Source organism: Cebus imitator, unplaced genomic scaffold (assembly GCF_001604975.1).
Source record: "Cebus imitator isolate Cc_AM_T3 unplaced genomic scaffold, Cebus_imitator-1.0 Scaffold148, whole genome shotgun sequence".
Classification (NCBI taxonomy): domain Eukaryota; kingdom Metazoa; phylum Chordata; class Mammalia; order Primates; family Cebidae; genus Cebus; species Cebus imitator.
This window is the reverse complement of record NW_016107463.1, coordinates 2,209,568-2,232,542: the sequence shown is the minus strand read 5'-3', so window position 1 is coordinate 2,232,542 and position 22,975 is coordinate 2,209,568. Positions and strand designations below refer to the sequence as shown.

At 40.0% G+C, this 22,975-nt stretch overlaps 1 protein-coding gene across 2 annotated transcripts; it reads left to right on the top strand.

Annotated features, from left to right (window-relative positions):
- The first annotated feature begins 1,595 nt into the window (after positions 1-1,595).
- Positions 1,596-22,781, top strand: KLHL31 (kelch like family member 31). 2 transcript variants are annotated; one of them, XM_037743610.1, is made up of 4 exons: positions 1,596-1,876; positions 12,655-13,859; positions 15,578-16,316; positions 20,050-22,781. In XM_037743610.1, the coding sequence occupies exons 2-3, from the start codon at positions 12,688-12,690 to the stop codon at positions 16,308-16,310; spliced, it is 1,905 nt and encodes a 634-aa protein (XP_037599538.1). In that variant the 5' UTR covers positions 1,596-1,876; positions 12,655-12,687; the 3' UTR covers positions 16,311-16,316; positions 20,050-22,781. The 2 variants fall into 2 exon arrangements, with proteins under 2 accessions (XP_037599538.1, XP_017398383.1); XM_017542894.2 differs by lacking the exon at positions 20,050-22,781 and having other exon boundaries at positions 15,578-19,987.
- The last annotated feature ends 194 nt before the right edge of the window (positions 22,782-22,975 follow it).

Here is a 22,975-nt window from a genome sequence, read left to right as displayed (position 1 = left end):
ATCTTAGTGATATTCCAGTAAAACTGGAATTAATAGTCTTGAACTCTTGAAGATGATAGTATTGGTACCAACATCTTCTTGAAGGCCTTGTCCATCATTATATCATCATTATCATAAATACCGATGTAAAGCTGACTTTTGTTACCATAAAAACAGGATTAAAGCCTGAGGCAGAAAGATCAGTTGAGACCAGGAATTAATTTGATTCCAGCTTGGGCAACATAATGAGACCCTGTCTCTACCAGAAAAAAAGATGAAATGTTCTGGCCCTTTACCCGAGTCAAGAACATGGGAATAAGTAGAATTGCTTAGAAGCGAACCATAATATAAGCTTCTTTAATTTGCTTCTGGTAGATTCTGTGCTGGAGATGTATGGGTGGAAGCAAAGAATTTTTTTAAAAAAATCAAAATAATTCTTCCTATTAATAAGTTGGTGGGAATTCCAACAGAAGTAGTCACTAGACAGATGCTATCCAGTGAGTTGAGAGTCTCAGGAGAACTGGAGGCTGGTACATGTAGAATCAAAGAGCCTTAGAGCTGGAAAGACATCACAGATGATGCAGTGCAAGCCCCCGGCCACAGAGTCTTTTTAATGTCACACCAATCCTGCAGCTTCTTTTACTTCCTCACTTCTAATTATAGAGAACTGGCTCTTTTACAGGGCTGCCATTTTCATCATTAGAACCCAACTGTTATTTGCACTCTTATTTATTTTAAGGTATTTCCCAGGAATTGCTGCACATTAAAATTTTTAACATTTTAGGCGACAGAAATTTTCATTGAATCCTCTTGCTGTGCAACAGCCCCCACACACTTGCTCTCAGGAGTCTCACCCATCTTAGAAGTCCTTTCTGTCATACTTCTCTTCAGATGTCTCCAACATGCACCGCCTCTGAAATTTTTTTGTTCCAGCCATCTTCAGGAGGATGAAGAGTAAGTTCTCAGAGTGCCAAGATGGCAAAGCGATGCCTAACACATCGTCTGACCAATGAAGAATAATTAGAACATTATTCCATGATCTATTTTTCTATTATTGTAGCTTAATATCATGCTAACTTTGTAAGCAACCATTTCACACTCTTGGGTGCCCATTGAAAGTTTGTAGTCAGTTATAATCTTTGAATTTTTGTTTCACATAAAGTGTTGCCAAAGCAGATATTTCCCAACCTGCGTCTGTGCTAGAGTGTGTGTTAACCTCAGACCTCTCTGTGATTACTGGAAAATCGCTGGATGTAAACCTTACTTTATTAAACTATAAAACGACCCTAATAATGTTAGAACCACATGTGAAGTGCTTTAGGAAGTACCATGTCTGGTAGACATGTGCTTCTCCTGTAAAGAACAGGCTATTTATGACCACTGTCTTCTCAAAAGACCGTAGGTGACCAGGCTAATTACCTTTCTAAAAGCTAATTTTTAATTCACAGCCTTCCCTTCTTTTTACTCTACTGGAATCCCTGCTTCCAACAGTTAAACACCCGTCGAGTTAATTTTCTTTCCTCTCCACAGGTTGACTGAGCTCTTGACTTTCTTTTTTCTTTTTTGGAACAGCTGGTCAGGTCAAGAAACCCAACCCCTCTCCACCAACCGGAGCCCCGCCCCCTGCCCCCGCTGGCCGGGGAGTGGAAGGCCAAAGACGGAGAGGAGGGCGCTCGCTGCTGCTCCCCGCCAAAGCGCAGGCTCGGCCTGCCTTGTCCAGTGGGACGGCAAAGGGTCACTCTAAAACTTGCTGCAGCCGGGTCTTGTTAGGTGGCTGCTGGTGGCTCCCCACCGGATTTTCCTTCTCCCTCTCTCTGTCTTCACAGATCCGTTCCCAAAAGGAGTCTCCTGCTAAAACTTCATCATCTCAAGTTGAGCTGCCACTTCACCCAGGAGGGTAAGGAGCTGGGACCATTAGTCGCCAATTCCTGCCTTCTAGATCCTGGGGTGTGTGTGGATGTGCGGGTGGGAGAGGGTGGGCTGAGTGTTTGCGGTTGTAGAGCTATTTTACTGACGTGAGTCTACAGCTGGGTCAGGTGGTTCGTGTCCCTAATCTGAAGTTGGGAGGCAAAAAACATTTTTTTGAAATCTGAGAAATATAATGTGTTAGGAGAATGTCACAATAACAGAAATGCATGAGAGTGATGCCCTACAAACGTAAAACCACCTGTAATTTCTAACAAAAATTCTCAGTCTCTAAAGCTTAAGATATATTTTTCTTTCACTACTTTATAGAGAAGGAGAGAAAATTCTTAGGCTTTGTTCACAAAGTTTAGAATTCTACCTTTATTTTTATCAAAAATCTTTTAAATATTTGGTACTGATCAGTTTGGATAAAATGTTACCATTTTATCTAAATTCGAGGCACAAAAATCAGGCATCTCTGAATTCCCAGAAATATAACCTACTGACAAAATAGAAATATCCTTCCTGCAAAAAAACTCAAATTTGTTATTTGGCTAAAAAATAGATTTTTGTCTTAAATGTGCACATATCATTATGCTGACATACATTTTATATTAAAAATCATGTTGGAAGTACATGGTAAAGTGGAAACCTCCCCCCGCCCCCAAAGTTGGACTTAAAATGGCAAGTGACAGAAGCCAGGAGGGTTTCTATTCCTGGAGGTTAGGGCTGATGAGCGCCGACAGATGCAGTGATAGGAATGTGTCCAGGACAGCGAGCAGGAGCAGCTGATTCACCCCTTTGGCAAAAAGACATTCTGGGAACCCAGTTCATACTGGCATGAGAGTGACAGTGACACTTTAGCACACATGGCTTTTCAGCTTGCCCTGTTGTAGACTTTCTCCCAGGAAGCATGGGTGCAGGGCAATGGGAAGGAAAGTGACCTTAAATGTGAAGTAATAACTTTTCTGTAACCAGTTTTGAGAGCCTTCATCTGGGATCTGTTTGGGGCCAGGAAGAATTTAAGTGCAATACTTCCACATGGACTTGCCGACTTAACTGACAGGGGTCCAATTATGTACCTTTGCTTAGAGGCATTATTCTCATTCTCCGGTGGTTCTGGATCTATTTTGGGTATGGACCTCATGAAAACGCTGAGCCCACTGTGTGGAAAGTACACATAAACACATGCACGCAATATGTTTCAGACTATTCCACAGGACTCATGGACTCACCTAATACCTAACCCAGATCAGGAATGTCAGGTACAAGTCAGGTCACCCAGCTACGTTTGAATTTCAGGTAAGCCACAAATCATCTTTTAGTATAAGTATATCCCCAACACTGCCTGGGACATACTTATACTAAAATATGATTCATAGTGTATCTGAAATTCAAATGTAACTTGACATCTTGTATTTTTATTTGCTAAATCTAGCAGTTCAGACCCAGATACATAGATGCCATGTGAAGAAACCCTGTCTCTGTTCATCCCTATCTGATAATGAGTAGATTCTAGAGATATGGAAGGTCATATTAAAGGGAGAATTGGTGTAGAAACAGATTTTGACAATTCTGACAGCAAAAGTAAGCTGTATGTTCATAATTCTCTGCAGTATTATACAAGAAAAAGTAATGGTTCTCCTTGTTTGACAAATGATTAAGCTGAAATCCTAAAAGGTTGGATGTTCTGCCACAGGTCTAACAAGTGGTTAGAGCAGAATGAATACCAAAACCCAATTTTCAGTTCTGTGATGATCAAAAAGGCATCAGACTTAAAACTCAATTTGTAACCCCCTCTCCTTCCAACACACAAAATACTAGGAAAAACAAAGAGCCATTTTACTAAAGCTTTCAACAAAACACAAACAAAAACTTTTGTACTGTGTCTTTGTGTCCTATATCCAGCCACAGAGAACAGAATTATAGTTAACTTTGTGCATAGAGTCTGTATACTTTATAGGTAAAAGCTAGGCACAGCCTATAGCTAAGTTGAACCACATGAAATTCAAAACATTTGCTTTTAATTTCATATTCAATCTAATACTTCTAAAAGAAGTGCTTTATTATCTGATCAACAAATTTATGCAAGCCCTCCTTGACCCCATTTATTTGGCTTCCCTAACCTATTGGATTTTCACATTCTTACTACCCTTAATAGAATAAAGAAATCCACAGGATCGATGTGTCCCCAAACAAATTTATTTTACTTTCAAAAAGGTAACTCTTTTATTCCAATATTTGGAACCAGAAAGAATCATTTCATGTTCTCTATATAAAAAATTTTAATTTTATAAACATGAGCTGTAGCTTGCACTGTCTCGATCTTCTCGTGTTAGAAAAAGATAACTTTTAACCTGCTACAGTCTTTATCCCACCCTGGATTTAAAGAAGACAATATAGGGGGCCAGGATTTCCGTGGGTTTGAATTTTTCCTCCAGTACACACTGCATGCTTACTTATGTGATCTTGGACAAGTTTTTTTTTTCCTCTTTCTGATTCTTCTTCATTTGTAAAATGAACGTAATATAACCTACCTTTTAGGATATCTGTAATATTTAAATTTAAAAAATAAAATTATGTAAAAGTACTTAACCCAGGGCTCAGCACACAGTTTACCCTCAATTAATAAATGCTGTTATTTTAGGTGGAAATGGAGCTATCCATTTACATTAAATGCATAATACAGATTCCTGCTTGGTGATGTATATTTAGGAATTACTATACTTAAATTTGGCAAATACAAAAGATGATGAAAAATGTGATGATTTTCGTAATTCTGCCCAGCTGCTTATCAGGTGTTGAATACATGGCACTAGAAATGGCCCAAGAGCCAGGATCTGCAGCAGGCATGGGAGGGGAGTGTGGAATTGCGTCTCTGTTACCCTTCTGCCCAGTTTGTAAAGGGCAGGTCTTCCAGGGTAGTCAAGAGGCTGCTCTAGGTGACAGCAGATGGAGCAGAGGGAGGGAGGCTGTGGAGTTCATAGCCAGGGAAGGGGAATTCTCTGGGCTTCCTCCACAGAATGAAAGGACAGCTCTAGTAGCAGAGGGACCGTCTATAACCCTTTGCATCCTGTGCAAAGTCTCTTCTTTGACACAAAAGGGAAGGGACTGGCAGTGCCCCCAAATAGCTGTTCATCTCATTACACAACCTCAGCTGCTGTGGCTAAACCTGCTCTTCCTTCCAGAATTCCTACTATGGTAGGAACTCTGTGAAAAGTGCAAGCCACCAACAGTCCCAGCGGAAGCGTGTGAAGTTCTTCCTCCCTTTGATCCCAAAAGGCAATGTGTTAGACGCCCCCACTAGGTAGCCAAGCAGAACCAAGCCTACTGTGGTTTACGAAAAATGGAGAAACAGCCTTCCCACTCTCCCAGCCACAGGCAGCTTAGCAAAGATGCATGCCCTGCCATGCAGACCATAACCCGAGCCAGAGCCCTCCCTAGGGTATAGTAGTCACATCCTGGCTGATGGCCCTGGCTACCAAGTTTGGGGACGCCCTGAGCAGCTGACAATAAGACATTCACTCTGTTAAAAAGAAAAAAGAGAGAGAGAGTTTGTTTGTTTTTCTTTTAAAAAGAGTAAGTAAAATCCTCCTCCAACTTTACAAAGCTAAAATACAAATAGAAAAAAAAGAATGGAATGCTTTCAAAATGCGTTGCTCAGCATCTAAGTTATACTCTATATATGAACACATATTATTGTAATTATTGCAACTCATTATTGTAACACCTCCTCCTCACTGCCACATTTTGACCGCCATTGTGACCATGATTGACGATGGCCAAGGAGTACACAGTGAACATTTGTATCATTGTGGAAAAACGCAGTGAGAGTTCCTGTGTGAACTGCTCTGACTACATGTTCACATGTGACCTGGTTACTGGGTAATACGTTGTTTAAAATACTCAGTTTTTCTCTAGTCATCTTCTCTTTGCCCACACCGTCAACCTCGAAGCCCAGCACTATGACCAAATTAGTAAATGGAAGTGAATTAAATTCTTCCATGTTCCTTTCCTGCACGTACATATTACTTTGCCAGCCTTGTGTGACTTCTTTCCTTGGAGATTGCCCTTGCTCTTCACTTAAACATGACTGTGGAAAAGTCCTGGCTGGTCAAGTGGCATGCTGTGTGTTTGGGTGGATCTGTGTTTCTGTGCACCCAGTCTGACGTGCCTTGTGTCAGTACTCCCCATAAAGGCTCCAATGTGAGGGGCCTGGAGAGTTCGTTGAAGTCTTCCCTGTATGTCCCATGAGAACATAGCCTCTGGGTTCCGATCCCCCGTGAAGATGGAGCTAGTCTTTTCTGTAACAGGGCCTGGAGCACAAGATGCAGCTTAGTGATTCTTTTTGTTTGTTTGTTTCTGAGACAGAGTCTCACTCTGTCGCCCAGGCTGGAGGGCAGTGGCACAATCTCAGCTCAATGCAACCTCTACCTCCCAGGTTCAAGTGATTCTTCATCCTCCTGAGTAGCTGGGACTACAAGTACATGCCACCATGCCTGGCTAATTTTTGTATTTTTAGCAGAAACAGGGTTTCACCATATTGGCCAGGCTGATCTCAAACTCCTAACCTCATGATCCGCCCGCCTCAGCCTCCCAGCTTATTGATTCTTACTGGCCTACAGTCCTCCTTAAGTTGAGAAAAGCAGTGGCTTTGGGAGATGCAGGAGCAGGGCCACAGGCGGAGCATTTATTAGGACACAGGAACAAATGAACAACTCTGCAGCCCTAAAGTCAACATCGGAGCTTTGCTCAGCTTCAAAGCAATGACCCTGATCCTCAGGTTCCGCTGAAGGGTTTGCACAGTGTCCTTATTGGAGGAGCATGGCACAGATTGAGAACACTTGGGCAGGTGAATAGACAGCCTTACCTAAGAGTTGCAGACCCAGCAATGAGATATCGTGGTAGCTCTAAAGAAAGACTGAATTTACGAGCATGTCTAGGAAAATTTGGCCCCAAGAAAGTTGTTTGCAGGCTTTGATTTTAATAGTTTCTCCCTCCCTCCCTTCCTTCCTCCCTCCCTCCCTCCTTTCCTTCCTTCCTTCCTTCCCTCCCTCCCTCCCTCCTTCCTTCCCTTCCTTCCTTCCTTCCTTCCTTCCTTCCTTCCTTCCTTCCTTCTTTCTTTCTTTCTTTCTTTCCTTCCTTCCTTCCTCCTTCCTTCCTTCCTTCCTTCCTTCCTTCCTTCCTTCTTTCTTTCTTTCTTTCTTTCTTTCTTTCTTTCTTTCTTTCATCTTTCTTTCTTTTTTTTTTTTTTTTGACAGAGTCTCATTCTGTTTCCCAGGCTGGAGTGCAGTGGTATAATATCAGCCCACTGCAACCTCTGTCTCCCGAGTCCAAGTGAGTCTCCTGCCTCAGCCTCCTGAGTAGCTGGGATTACAGGTGCACGCCACCACACCCAGCTAATTTTTATATTTTTGGTAGAGACAGGGTTTTGCCATGTTGGTCGAGCTGGTGTTGAACTCCTGGCCTCGTGTGATCCACCCACCTCAGGCTCCCAAAGTTCTGGGATTACAGGAGTGAGCCACGGCACTCAGCCTGATTTCAGGTTTCTTAAATGGTCTCCTGCCTGTTCCTCTCCTTCTCCCCACCTTAGAGAGAGCTAAATAAGCCAGTTATCACTAAAAAGTGATTTCACAGCCCCTAAAAGCCTTAATTAAAAAAATATATATAAATACATATGTGTATGTATCTAACTATCTATACATTATCAATAACGTTATAGATTACCTGGACATTATCAATTGCCTGACTTAATTGTTATTTATAGAACATTACACCCAACAATCAGAATACAAATTCTTCTGAAATGCACATGGTATATTCAGCAAGTCAGTGTGTGTGTGTGTGTGTGTGTGTGTGTGTGTGCATGTGTGCATGCGTGTGCATATATATATTCCACAAAATCTACTCTGATAGAAATTTGCATGTGAGTCTAGAAGGACGCCTAAGTACAAAACAAAAACCATCTATATCTGGGAAAAAGAGTAGATCTGCCCATTAACCGGTTAGCCTGGATTCATTTTTGTCAGACTAGCTAATGTATCATCCAGGGAGGTCATAGAGAAATAGGATAAGGCAAAAGAACATAAAGAAAAAGAGGGGCATGGAAGTTTTCATGAGTGGAACCGGCCAGGGCTGGGTTAGCAATGGGGACACCAGTAGCAGCATGAAGGTCAGGCAAGGGAGGAAAAAGAAGCCATCAATAGGAAGTAAGAGAAAGAAAGTGGAGAGTTTTTACTGATACCACTATTTTGTCTAGCCTCAAGTTGCCCTCTCTTTTCCTGGAGATTTCTTAGTCCTCCTAGATCGCATATGAATTTATCAAGTTCAAAGTCTTCCTGGCACTTAATATCCTGTATGCACTGACCTAACGTTACCTGCCCAACTGTCTCCCTCATGACCTCAGCCATCTCTGAATACCCCATGACAGGCTGATCATACCTCCCTGCTTCAGTTTGAAACACTTCCTCTACTTCTAATAACCTTCTCCCTCCTATACATGCTTCTCTTTAAAACTCTTCAGCTACCAGGACCCAATAGTATTCATGTCATCTGTAACACCTCCCATTCTAACACTACCCCACCACAATAGTCTTTTTTATTTGAATCCTTAAATCCAGACACACAGATTCAATCTGTTCCATGTACTCTGTTGTTTTGCTTACCTAATCTATAACCAAATGCCCCAAGTTTTTGGAACTTTTGGGGTTACCCCTACCTATCAAAATAAAAATAATCTCTTTCTCAGCCTGTGCATTTGCATGTATTCCTTTTCTCTCCCTGGTGTTTTAAAGAATCTCATAGAAATATTTATATGTTCCAGAAATCTTCCCTTGGTTACTGTTTGTCACTTCTTTTCTGAGTCACTGTGACTGTCCCATATTGCCTGCTGTACCTCATGACTGCTTGTCCACTATGTGGTGGCTTTCTCGGATTCACTTCACTCGAAAGCTTAAACAGGCTCCTTTCTTTATTCCCAAAGAAAACTAACAGAGGCTATTGCTTGTCATGAAAATGGTTCAAATTTTTTTGAAAACTCACTTTTTGTCAGGTACTCTGCAAAATACTGTTATAGACATTTCCTCATTAGGCTTTCATTGACAATCCTAGAGGCAGGCACTGTTATAATTTTCTCTTAGGAAATAAGTCAATGGAGATTGTAAAAGGCTAGGTAATCTACCAAAAGTCACACTGCAGGTAAGTAGTAAAACTGATATTTATGTTTTATTTTCATTGTCGTTCTATTTGAAATATTACCAAATTTCTCTTTCTCCTGTGAGTTCTTCCTTGACTTGTGGATTATTCAAAGGGAAATTGTTTAATTTTCAAATTTAGAAAAGTGGTTTTTCTAGATAGCTTATTGTTATTAATTTCTAATTTAATTCCATTTGAATTGGAGAGTGTGCTAAAATACTAACATCCATCTGTAAATATTATGTGTATATCAAACAAATTGAAATAGCCAAACAGCTACTGCCCTGAGCTTCTCTGAGTCCCTCCCATCCTTCCATTCTCTCCTGGGTCTCACTATGATCTAGTAACTGAAGAATTGCACGGTGTAACCCAGGGGTGTCCTCTGGGACCCAGCCCCGGCACTGTGGCCTGAATCCATTTTATTTAGTAGGTGTCCTGTTTCATCAGTAATTAATATTTTAAAAATTGCCCTTACATGCTACTTCTGAAACAATGTCTTAATGATGGATAAACAGAATATTTAGTGTTTCAGTCTGAGGCACTCAGATTACTCTTCAGCCTTAGGATTTCATCTAAAACAGTGAGCATTTACAAGCCCCGTATTTATATGAATAAAAAAATTGGCCACAAGAGTTGTTCCAGAAACACAGACAGGACTTTTCTCCCAAAATTTACTGTGCTGTGCTTACTAGATTCTTATTAACGTTTTGCATTTGCCATGTCTCGTCTTTCTAATGTAAGTTACATCTTGTACTGCTCCATCATTCCCAGCACTGTACTGTCCACACTGAGGTGGATATCTGATAACTGCTTCCTGGACAAATATTCAAAAGTTTCTCCCAGAAAATCCAACAAGGAGACACTCAACACATAAGTTCATGCATTTGAGCATTAAAATGATAGTGGGTTCATAATCTATTTTCACAAGGTAAGGATGCATTTTGCATTGTTTGCAAAAAAGAATGAAGAAGGATCTATGTGCTACTGTCTTGTAAAAAAAAAAAATAAATGTGAATATGACAATTGGAGCTTAAAGAAAAAAACAAAAGCCCTGGAAAAGAAATAAGCCGTCTCTATTTTCTGCCTGCCTGCAACTCTTCTTCTGCATGGATAGGAGCAGGAGCAAATACAATAGAAGGGCTATACAATTACTTAAACATATACACCAGCCATCAAATCGAAAACCTTTCAAGGAGAGCCAAAGCTGAGTTTTACCCCATCAGGATGAAATTACAGTGGGATTTAAAACACACACACACACACACACACACACACATACACACACACACACACACACACAGAACAAAGACAAATATTGTAAAACACCTAAATACCTAAATGCTTATCAATAGGATAAAAGTTGAACAATGTATGATATACCCTTACTATGTGATAGTATGTACCGATTAGAAAGAATGAGGTAGATTTATACACGTAGTTCTGTGGAAAGATGTACATGAGTTACTTAGCAGTAAAGAGCAAATTGTTGAATAATTGAAAAGAGCAAATTGTTGAATAATTAGCATAAGCTTGGTTTAATAGATGTTTTCTGTTGTGTTATGTTGGAGCTGGCTTGCACTGGCTCACAAGAGCTGATTGTTTAATTTTCAGAAATTTGGCAAGCTGATTGTTAAGCAGTTGATAGCTTGAAATCAGCCATGAAGAGTATTTGCACCAAAGAAATCATCAGATTAGGCTGGGTGAGTTGGCTCATGTCTGTAATAATAGGACTTTGGGAGGCAGGTGGATTGCTTGAGCCCAGGAGTTTCAGACCAGCCTGGGCAACATGGTGAAACCTATTCTCTTCTAAAACTACAAAAAAAAGTAGGAAGACATAGTGGCATGCACCTGTGCCCCAGCTATTCAGGATGCTGAGGTGGGAGGATTGTTTGAGTCCTGGAAGTCGAGGCTGCAGTGAGCCGGAATCACACCATTGCACTCTAGCCTGGGTGATAGAATGAGACCCTGTCTCAAAAAAAAAAAAAAAAAAAGGTTAAAAATACTTGCCTTTTAAAGAGTTGCTATTGTTTCATGGTTTTTATTTTTTCTATATTCTAATATTTCAGTCTTTTCTGGCTTCTGGATTTTGTGTCAGCTGAGAAAGGCTTTCCCTTCCCTACGATATAAAACAAAAACAAGAGCCCTAGCTTGTTCTGGTCTTATATAAGTTTGTGTATGTGTGTAAGTTACTTAGATATTTAATTCATCTGGAAGACTTTTTAGTGAATATATACAGTAGGAAATCAATTGACCTAATGCTATCATTACAAATTCTTGCTCATTGATTTTTAAGTGCCATATTTATCCTAATATACTCACACACACACATACATTATATAAATATGTAAATATGCACACACACATATACTGTATATATCCACACACACATACACACATATACATATATGGATTTCTACCCTTTATTTTGTTCTGCTGAATTTATAGTTCTCTACCTCTTGTCTTATTCCACTGAATTTTTTTTTAATTCCTGATCCAAAATTTTTAGTTCCTGTAATTTTTTACATCTGGAGAGAATTTCTTTATTTTTAAACAAAATTCCTAGATATTCTTTTATATCCGCTCCCTCAGTTAAACTCTGAAATCATTTTATCAAGTTCCAGAAAGAAAAAATATCATATAGAGGTAGCAACTAAAATTTCACTGAATTGACATCCATCTCTTCATATAGGAATGTAGAGTCCCTCTCTGTTAAATTCTCTGGCAAAATCTTATAGTATTTATCATACATGTCTCACTAAATTCGAGTCAAGTATGTATATCTCTTAAAATATAACAGGTTTTATTGCTACAGCAAATAAAATCATCTTTCCATAATATTTTCTACATTTCACATGGATTCCTGAATTTTAATATTTTCCTGAGGAAAACCTTCAGAGTGTTTATAATTCACTTTTTCATGAGAGTAAACTAAGCCCTTTAAATTATATTTTACTACTACCCTACTATATAGTTCAATCAGAAAATGTTGGCTGGGTGCAGCAGCTCACATCTGTAATCCCAACACTTTGGAAGGCCAAGGCAAAAAGATCACTTGAGGCCACGAGTTCAAGACCAGCCTGGCCAACATGGTGAAACCCCATCTCTATTAAAAATACAAAAATTAGCTGGGCATGGTGGTACACGCCTATAGTCCCAGCTACTCGGGAGACTGAGGCAGGAGAATCACTTGAGCCCCGGCGGCAGAAGTTGCAGTGAGCCAAGATCATGCCTCTGCATTCCAGCCTGGGCAACAGAGTGAGGCTCTGTCTTGAAAAAAAAAAAAAAATAAGAAAGAGAAAAAAAGAAAATGTGGTCACTTTTTCTGTATAATTACTTGGCAATACAGTGATGGAGAGGTCTCATTTGATAACATCAATCTTTCTAGAATTGTCTTCAATGCTTCTTGCTGAAGTTAACTGTAAAATGTGCATCTACTTTAATATGTCTTTAAATCTATTTTTGAAAATTAATCTATTTTATGCCATATAAACTATTATGAAAAAGAAAAGTTTCTTAGTGTAGTATTTCAAAATCTAAAGCATAATTAAAACCATGCCATTTTTTTTCTTTTTTTAGCAAGCTCTTGCCTGTGACAGTGTATTTGCCAACATGGCACCCAAAAAGAAGATTGTCAAAAAGAACAAAGGCGATATCAATGAGATGACTATAATCCTAGAAGATAGCCCCCTAAACAAACTGAATGCTTTGAATGGGCTACTAGAGGGAGGCAATGGCCTTAGCTGCATTTCTTCTGAACTAACAGATGCGTGTTATGGCCCCAACCTATTGGAAGGTTTAAGTAAAATGCGACAAGAGAACTTCCTATGTGACTTAGTCATTGGTACCAAAACCAAATCCTTTGATGTTCATAAGTCAGTGATGGCTTCATGCAGTGAGTACTTTTACAACATCCTAAAAAAAGACCCGTCAACTCAGAGGGTGGATCTCAATGATATCTCACCGCTAGGCCTGGCCACTGTCATTGCGTATGCCTACACTGGAAAGCTCACTCTCTCCTTGTATACAATAGGAAGCATTATTTCTGCTGCTGTTTACCTTCAGATCCACACTCTTGTAAAGATGTGCAGTGATTTTCTGATACGGGAGATGAGTGTTGAGAATTGCATGTATGTAGTTAATATTGCTGAAACATACTCCCTGAAAAATGCAAAAGCAGCAGCACAGAAATTTATTCGGGATAACTTCCTTGAATTTGCAGAATCAGATCAGTTTATGAAACTTACATTTGAACAAATTAATGAACTTCTTATAGATGATGACTTACAGTTGCCTTCTGAGATAGTAGCATTCCAGATTGCAATGAAATGGCTAGAATTTGACCAAAAGAGAGTAAAATATGCTGCAGATCTTTTGAGCAATATTCGCTTTGGTACCATCTCCGCACAAGACCTGGTCAATTATGTGCAGTCTGTACCAAGAATGATGCAAGATGCTGATTGTCACAAACTTCTCGTAGATGCTATGAACTACCACTTGCTTCCATATCATCAGAACACATTGCAATCCAGGCGAACAAGAATCCGAGGTGGCTGCCGAGTCCTCGTCACTGTTGGGGGACGTCCAGGCCTTACAGAGAAGTCCCTTAGCAGAGACATCTTGTATAGAGACCCTGAAAATGGATGGAGCAAGCTTACGGAAATGCCATCCAAAAGTTTTAATCAGTGTGTGGCTGTGATGGATGGATTTCTTTATGTAGCCGGTGGTGAAGACCAGAATGACGCAAGAAATCAAGCCAAGCATGCAGTCAGCAATTTCTGCAGGTACTTGATCTTTTATTAGGAACTGAAATGGTTCAATATTATAGGGAAATAGCTCTAATATAGAAGTAAATTAATCATGCTTATTAGCTTAGATCATTGGCTCACTAAATCAACAATAATAAAAATGCCACCTTATGTATGTTCAGCACTTTATAAGTGCACTATATTAATAGTGCACTATTATTATTATGCACTATAGATTTCTGAAACAAGCCTGTGAAGTGGGCGGGGAAGATATGATTATTCTGATTTTATATATGAGAAACCTGATACCCAGGGAAATTATAAAAGCAGTAAGCAGCAATTCACATTTGCTCATTTCTGGTTGAGTACTCTTCACAATACACTGACGTTTGACAGAAATTAAGTACAAATTTAGTTTTTAACACTAAGTAGTAAGAAAGAATAAAATAATGAAAAATTTATTTTAAGTGACTGCTACTGACAACTGTCAAATTCGTAACTGGCAAATAGAATGAGATCATTAAAATTGTGGTAGCTAATTAATTTAAAATACTTATTTGAAAACTGAATAACAGAAAATGTGTATTTTTGACACACATAGAAAGAGTAAAAGCATAACACATCCTTCAAAAAAATGGAATTCAAATCCCATATTATTTTATATATTTATGATAAAAATTGAACTTCCATTATATGAAATGTTCAGAAAGTCATACTTATATCATGGTAGTAGTATAAAGTCAAACATAACTAATGAGCAAGATCTGAAAATTTGTGTAGTATTTCATGAAAAATATTCTTTATTATTCCATTGTGTATATGCATTTAAAATAACCCAATTAACAAATTTTTAGTGTTTAATTTGTAAGTACAGTTAAGTTTAATTTGGGAGTTAAATGGGACAAAGCTGAACATCAGACTGAAGGAGTGAGTTCCGTATTTACAATACTTCTAAACTACGTCAACAGGAAAGGATCAGTTCACTATGCTTGTTTTCTTCCTGCTGAAAAGACACCTGTTAGTACTTAAGTCGAAATCAATTTCAATGCTTATACATGGATAGTTCCAAGCACTGAAAAATATATATATATTTATCCCTAAACTAAAAAGTCTTCTTTATAAGTGCTGAAAAATAGAAAAGTATACGAAGTTAAGCCTTTGTTGATGCTTTTAGGCATGAGTTCCATTGATCTCAGTCTAACAGACAAGAGAAGATGTGGTGGAGTGGCTTGGCTTTACTGTCGCAATGGCCAGGATAGGTGTAGGAATAAGGGGTTTGTGAGAAGTGGAGAAATCCAGTCAGTCAATTTGTATCTTAAACAGTGAGAGGCAGCTAGAAATGGCTGGAATCTGAAGATATGCAGAATTGACTTTAATATGGCGGTGCCCACCTCGGATCGCCATAAAAGCCGCATCTCGTAAATCCCACTGGATGATAGATATTTGAATATGGGGGAAAGAAGGACTGAAAGTTCAGTCTCTGGGCTCTTCTCCAAGTGGCCCCATAAAGGGAGTGATCTTATAAACGGAGGAGGGGCGGGGGCGAGAGGGAGTCAATGCCGGCTTTGCCTTTTCCAAGTGTCACACATTTTTACTGGCTGAGCGAGAAACGCCAGCCTCCAGGTGAGGAGCTGGGCCAGGTCCCTCGCCTCCTTGCAGGAGCAGTGTCAGGCTTCCCACTCGTGGTTTGCAGAGTAACAGGGGTTCCCCAGCTGCCGCCGCCAAGGCTGTCACACCTCCTCTGCCATTTCCAGATACGATCCCCGCTTCAACACCTGGATACACCTGGCCAGCATGAACCAGAAGCGCACGCACTTCAGCCTGAGCGTGTTCAACGGGCTCCTGTACGCCGCGGGCGGCCGCAACGCAGAAGGCAGCCTGGCCTCGCTGGAGTGCTACGTGCCCTCCACCAATCAGTGGCAGCCCAAGACGCCCCTGGAGGTGGCGCGCTGCTGCCACGCGGGCGCGGTCGCCGACGGCCGCGTGCTAGTGACCGGCGGCTACATCGCCAACGCCTACTCGCGCTCCGTGTGCGCCTACGACCCGGCCAGCGACTCGTGGCAGGAGCTGCCGAGCCTGAGCACACCCCGGGGCTGGCACTGCGCGATCACGCTGGGCGACAGAGTGTACGTGATGGGCGGCAGCCAGGTAGGGCCGCGCGGGGAGCGCGTGGACGTGCTGACAGTGGAGTGCTACAGCCCCGCGACCGGCCAGTGGAGCTACGCGGCGCCGCTGCAGGTGGGGGTGAGCACGGCGGGAGCCTCGGCGCTGCACGGCCGCGCCTACCTGGTGGGGGGCTGGAACGAGGGCGAGAAGAAGTACAAGAAGTGCATCCAGTGCTTCAGCCCCGAGCTCAACGAGTGGACGGAGGACGACGAGCTACCCGAGGCCACCGTCGGCGTGTCCTGCTGCACCCTCTCGATGCCCAACAGCGTGACTCGGGAATCCCGGGCCAGTTCGGTGTCTTCCGTGCCAGTCAGTATCTGAGCCCAGGTAGCTGCGGGGACGCCGGAAGAACACGTTATTTATTTATAGAGCCACGTGGTTAACCTTTGAGTTCGCGAAAAGGAAAATATTTAACATTTACTACACTGATTGTATGGTAAAATATGTCAAGGCACATGTCTTGATGGCTTTAAATTCCTGATATGGCATAATCTACCTCTGTGTCTTCTTTTTTTTTTTTTTCTTAGCAAAATCCAGGGCCATAGCCAACAAAACAAATTTATTTCAGTGGCCACTGGGTGGCAGACGGAATTCGTTACAGGCACTCTTCCAAGGCGGCATGTTTCCTGAAAGTATAGCGGTTACACCCACATTTGAGATTTTTTTCCTCTACACGTTAGTACACTTGAGGTTTATGTGAGTGATTTCATGTTCAAAAGTTTATTTTTCTCTCTCTCCTTTTTTCTTTACGAAATTGAAGATATTCGTATAGATTTGTTTTATTTAAAAATGAAAATCATCGATATCCGTAAAGACTTAAGATTTAATTCTGTATTTCAACGCAATTCCCCCCCCCATACTTGATTGAGTAGAGGATTTTGAAAGATATCCCATGACAACGTAATAAAGCTTAAAACAAAATCTGACTGAAAAGGAATAAGGATTCCCCCCAGGGACTGTAAAGTTAATAACCTTTGTGTTAGCCAGCATTCCTCTTCTTCCATACCTCAGGCCCCAGTGTATTTTCTGCCATAATCCTGCTTTCAATGAAGGAATCGATATTAGTCATTTAATTTATAGTGTAAATTTAAGTCATTTGGTTGTTTCAACTGGAAGGATTTGCATTTTATCCCTTGTCCTCTTTTAAAGAAGAATTTCAAGTACCCTGGGAGCCTTACCCTCACCCTAAAGGCTGCACCAACCTGTTGAAAGGCAACCTTGGCCCTAATGTATGCCCTGGGAAGATCACCAAATAAAACTATGTCCCTAAGGACCATTAGCCTGAAGCTTAGATAGCCTGAAGTTTATACTACCAAGAACAATAATTCGATTTGCCCCCATCTTTTATGTGACAGTAATGAAAGAAATATTTGGAATTCGTAGATTTGGCAGAAACTGGATGAATGGGTTCTCCTGTTAGTAAATGCCATCATTTCCCATTTCATATGGATCTTCCTGATTTCTTAAGTAAAAATCAAATATGCATCTCACATATATAAAAATATATGCTAATTCTGCCCTATTTTTATTAATCTCATCTGCTCAAAATTAGCTTTATAAACCAAAGTGTATCCACTTGATAGCATTTTTCTTACATGTTTGCCAAGTTTTGCAGAAAGGGAATGACTGTAGTAAATGATATATATTTTCCTTTCTTATAATTTATCACTTCATTCGTTGACTGTTTTGGAGAGGAAGTGGCCTATCCTGGGTTATGTGCAATTGGATTTTGAAAAATAAAACAAGCTATTTAGAAATTGAACATGAGATATATGGAAATAACATTTGGTTTTCATTAATCTCACCCTCTCCACCTTGTGTAGATAGGTTATTGCTAGAGTTATGATATTTATTTCTAAAATATTTTATTTGAACTGTGAAAAGTGGTTCATATAGTACCCTTTGTGGAACAATTTTATATCATTGCCCCTTATGAAAAGTTTAATCTCTGAGTATTTAATGGTAACACTCAAGTAAGGGCTACAAATGCTGTAAATTAAGAACAAGACATTACTAATGTAAAAACACTGGGCTGTTTCTTATCCCACACAAAGAATCTTTTACCTTGCTATATGTGGATGTAGTATATTACCTTGGTGTATGTATACGTGTGTATATACACACACTTATACAACTGAGAAGCATATAGTGTATGGCTAATTTTTAGAGAAAAAGGTGTCTCATTGTGGGTTATACATCATAAGTGGGCAAATAGACATAATTCCTTGATGCATACTAATAGATGTGTTCTCATTGATGTTTTAGAAGTATTATATGAAGAGGAGGACCTAGGGCTTGAAATAAATGAGAATCAACCAATTGTAACATTACATGATGGAATACTGAGAAGAGATACTGAGACTACAGGGTTTTTCTTCTGTCAAAGCTTGATAAAATAGGTTGTGCAAAAACATGGCAATGGCTTTCTAGGGATGAAACCGGAGACATGTTAGAGCTGGACAAATCATTTGAAATTATAATTTATTTTCTGAAGTGTTTAAAGACTCAGAAAACCACGTATTTGAGCTTACCAGATTCCTGGATGCATTGCTGTTCTATCTTCTGCTTCAACAGTTAGGAAAATAAAGACCAATATGAATTCGGAATGTCAGAATCTCTGACATAATACAATGGTGAGGAGTATGCATCATAAGGGTTGGTGAAAGCTCCGTATCCTAGAACATCTTGCATTGCCAACTGAAATAGATAAAAGTATGCAGAATCAAAATAATGTGTGTCCTTTTTCATGTGTCAGGGAAACATATTCGATAAACCAACTATTGAAGCAGTTGCTCCTAGAAACCTTGTTTCTCCAGATTTCCCAAGCAGAAAACTTTTAGTATGTTTTAAGCGTATATTCAATTACACTCCCAAGTCTTAGGATCCAAGCATATACTTCCTTTTTTTTTTTTTTTTGTTAAAGAAAAGGACTTGTTATTTTTGTAATGTCTGAGTCCTGTAATCAAATAAAGTATCAGTTCAATGTATCAGAGAAATAGCATGTAACCCAGCAGCTGAAATAATAAAATTCAAGCTCTCCTTTTCTGAATGGGCCAGAAACCTGCTGAGAAAGTCTCTAGGAAGCCAAACTTTAACATAGTTTGTCCATTTTTAGTTAGGTTCTTGGTGCCAAGTTGTCATCCCTGATGCACTGGCTGCTTTCAGTGCGCTGAATGAACTTTATTTTTACTTCCTATGTTGTAAGAATGGTTTTGAATAGAAGGTGAGTGATGGTACAGATTCATATAATTTTAAAACATGATTAGATGGTAGTGGAGTGTTATGAGTGTAATTGAGTACTCACTCATAAGGAAGTGAGTACTGAATGGTTGTATGATTTAACGTAGAGCAGCAGTTACAGTAAGTGTATTTTACAACATGCATGGAAATAGAGGTTTAGCAGGAAATATGCACATGCTAAAAGGTCAATTTTTTGTTTTATTTTTTTGCTGGTTATCCTGGCCAAGTCTCTTCAGAATTCATCCAATTTACTAGATGAAAAAAACTCAAATTACCTCATTAATTTTTTCCCTTAGTTACAACCAAATGAATTTATGTAATCTCTCAATGAGTTAGATCCCTATTCCAGCCACTGATGAATATGTTCTCCAGCAAAGGCAGCATTAAAAGGAATTACTTTTCAGTATTTCTTTTCATGTCAATAAAACCTACAGAATAATTTTCCAGAGTCCTCTCTCTATTGCTAATTTTGAGAACTAAACTCTCTAAAATAATAAAGATTTACCCTCCAGCACAATTCATTGGGTAAAGACCATTTAATTTGCCCTCTCAGGGAATTTGAAATAAATTACTTCTCTTGGATATTCTTTAAAAACTTTTTATTTATTCAGCAAATTTTGGCAAAAAAGTTTCTTTGTTTGCTTAAAACATTCTGGTACTATATAAGGAGCAACAAACTAAAATGTATGTAGTGTTATTTTGTAATCTCATCACTCTCAGTAAAGCTGTATTCAGTAAGAGCTTAGTCAATGACTAAATATGGACAGTTTTGAAATATTCTTTCTCGGTGATTGGGGTGTTTGTTTTTTTCTCTACCTAGTTTTCATGATGATTCACCTAAACAAAACAACAGCAAATGACAAGTAATTGAAAAAGTGTTTCAACAGCTTGAAGACTAGTGAAAGAAAAGGTTATGAAATATCAGTAGAGACTTGCTTTGTAAACTCAAAGAAAAGCCCAACTCTGGTTTAGCTTAGCCCTGACTATTTAGAAGTCATAGGTTAAGTGTGGTTTCTCTTCCTGTTTCCACCCTGACCATAGCCAGCTTGTCACAGGTGCACCATCATTTGCAACAAAACATTTTAGGAAATAAAATCTCATTGTTGTGTAGACCAGCCCTCACAGCCTTTCTCTTCCACCTTACTCCTCCAAATGGGCAGGTAAAATGTAACCAACATAAGATGCTCAGCCTTTGATCTAATTTAGTACTTAAACAATAACATTCAGTTGAGACCATCACATCTAGGAAATTCTACACTGCAGGATTACTTTTTGTAAACTTCTCCAAGCCCTGTAAATATATAAATAGACTAGACTAGCCTCAAACACAAAACAACTGGTGCCACATTCCCAGTTTTGAGCATACTGGCCGGATGCCCCAGAGTTTCTTTGCATTTTCTTTAAACTCCCACGTTACTCCAAGCTTCCCCATAGATGTGTACGCCCTCTCACGACCGTCTTGGGGATATCTCCACTCTCAATTACAGTGGGAAACTAAGCAGGATTTATTTCTGCTAGGCCAGGTATAGACCTGATCTACATCAATTCTCCCCCTCTCTTTTTCTGGCAGGAAAGGGTGCCACACCCCTGCAACCAAACTCCATGTGGACCCTGGCCCCAGCCTCTCTTCTGCTGAAATGGCTTTGCTCTCCTTTTTAAAGAAATGAAGGAAAATGGAAAAAGAGACCAAGAAAAGAGGATAGGAGTGGAAGAGTTGTCTGGGCTTGTTCAGAAGGAAAAAGGCAAGGTGTAATAGGGGATCTGAGTACATGTCCCCTCAAGGGCTTCTGTGATCTGTTGGCTTGCTATAGCCCAGTGGGTGCTGCTGGGTTGGGGTGGAGGCCCACAGCCATCTGGTCTACTTAGATGCAAGGGAGCTGAGAAAAAAGCCTTCATGTCCAAAAGGAAAAGTAAAGTTTTCATATAGCATTGTCTCTGCACAATGAATGGCTAGTCATCTTCACACCTGGTTATCAAAGCAGTAAGGAGCTTCCCAGCCAAACTGGGAAGAGCTTAGTCAATGACTAAATATGGACAGTTTTGAAATATTCTTTCTCGATGATTGGGGTGTTTGTTTTTTTCTCTACTTAGTTTTCATGATGAATCACCTGGACAAAACAACAGCAAATGACAAGTAATTGAAAAAATGTTTCAACAACTTGAAGACTAGTGAAAGAAAAAGGTAGAAAATATCAGTAGAGACTTGCTTTGTAAACTCAAAGAAAAGCCCAACTCTGGTCTAGCTTAGCCCTGACTATTCAGAAGTCAGAGGTTAAGTGTGGTTTCCTTGACTGCCTCCCCTCAGCCACACTGCTGTGGCTCTGATCACACCACAGCAATGCTCTCCTTTCCTGGGTCATAAGACATGTACTCAGCTCCCCTATTACACCTTGCCTTTTTCCTTCTGAAGAACAAGCCCAGACAACTCTTGTAGCCTGTTCTCAATTCAGTGCCCTTACAGGTCAAGAGCATGTATTAAATGTATTCTGCAAGCCTTGAGTGTTTGTACAAATCTGGTTCCCACCAAATATCAAATAAACCCATTTAACATTAAGAATTACCCTCCTCACCCTTCCCTCCCTGGGTTTCCTTGTTCTTCTATTTCTGAAATCTTCTTAATTCTTCTTGATCTCACCTCTTCTAAAAGAATGTTGAGTGAAAATTACACATCAGTGACTTAATTCCTGCCACTCTAACCATAATAGTAGGTTCCCAATACGTGACAGTTTGGGGAGAATGTGACCACATGGAGAGTCTAAAAGAGAACACACATGCATGCATCTGTTTGTCATCCCCATTATCAGAAGAGATTCCTGAAAGAAAGAGGGGGAAGGAAGCTAAATAGTGGTAATCTGTCTCTCAAGTTTTACTCCATAATTTTAATGAAACCTTTCCATTTATTGCAGAATTCCAAACTGAAAAATGCTTTATTTCATTACAATTCTGCATATGAGTAGCAAAGAAAGTTCTGTATGCCAAAAGAATTGTTTGCTGTTTAACAAATGTTCAATAGACATAATCACACACCAAGCATGCTGCTGGAATACCATTGTGAACAAGATACTGCATTTCCCTAGGGTCAATACAGAACTAGAATCTTCAGGTGACTCTGATGCCAGAAGCACATTCATTTAGTCAAGCAGAGCCGATCCTACAAAGTGCAGCTAAATTAACAAGCATTTACTTTTTACCAAGCTCTGTGCTCCCTAGGTCTTGTGGGGGAGAGAGGTAAATCCAACTCAGTGCTTGCCCCCAAGGAGCTTAGAAGTGGTAAACATTTTTGGATTGACTCCATGAAAGATTCAAGTTATTCTCCTTTTATTTCCCAGCCTCATGCCCCTGATCATATTCTGTCTTTCTCTGCCCTGCTCTGTGCTCTGAGAAACTCTCCCCTAGGGCCTACATCATCCAGACTCAGGCTCTTTGGCCACACATTTTATTCATCTAATAGGAGGCATCAGAAGGAGGTCAGAGGGTAGAAGCAAGTGGTTGAGATATTTTTTTTCTGCCCTCTTCAGGCTTCAGCACTGTGCTTCTGGCCTAGGCTGTAACTCAACAGCTCCAGCTCCAGCCCAGTGGCCTTTCCTCCCTGGTTCAAATCTCACTGGGCTTATGTCCCCTCATAGCTTACCATTTCTGAATATCTTCCTGTTGATTTATGTCCTGCTGCCCCTTTTAAAATGTAATCCTTGGCTGGGCACGGTGGCTCACGCCTATAATCCCAGCACTTTGGGAGGCAAAGGTGT

Excerpts from the sequence above, each read along its gene's own strand:
- KLHL31 (XM_037743610.1), top strand. The coding sequence starts at position 12,688 with ATGGCACCCAAAAAGAAGATTGTCAAAAAGAACAAAGGCGATATCAAT. Across the intron at positions 13,860-15,577 it reads GCAGTCAGCAATTTCTGCAG|ATACGATCCCCGCTTCAACA; the intron begins GTACTTGATCTT and ends TGCCATTTCCAG.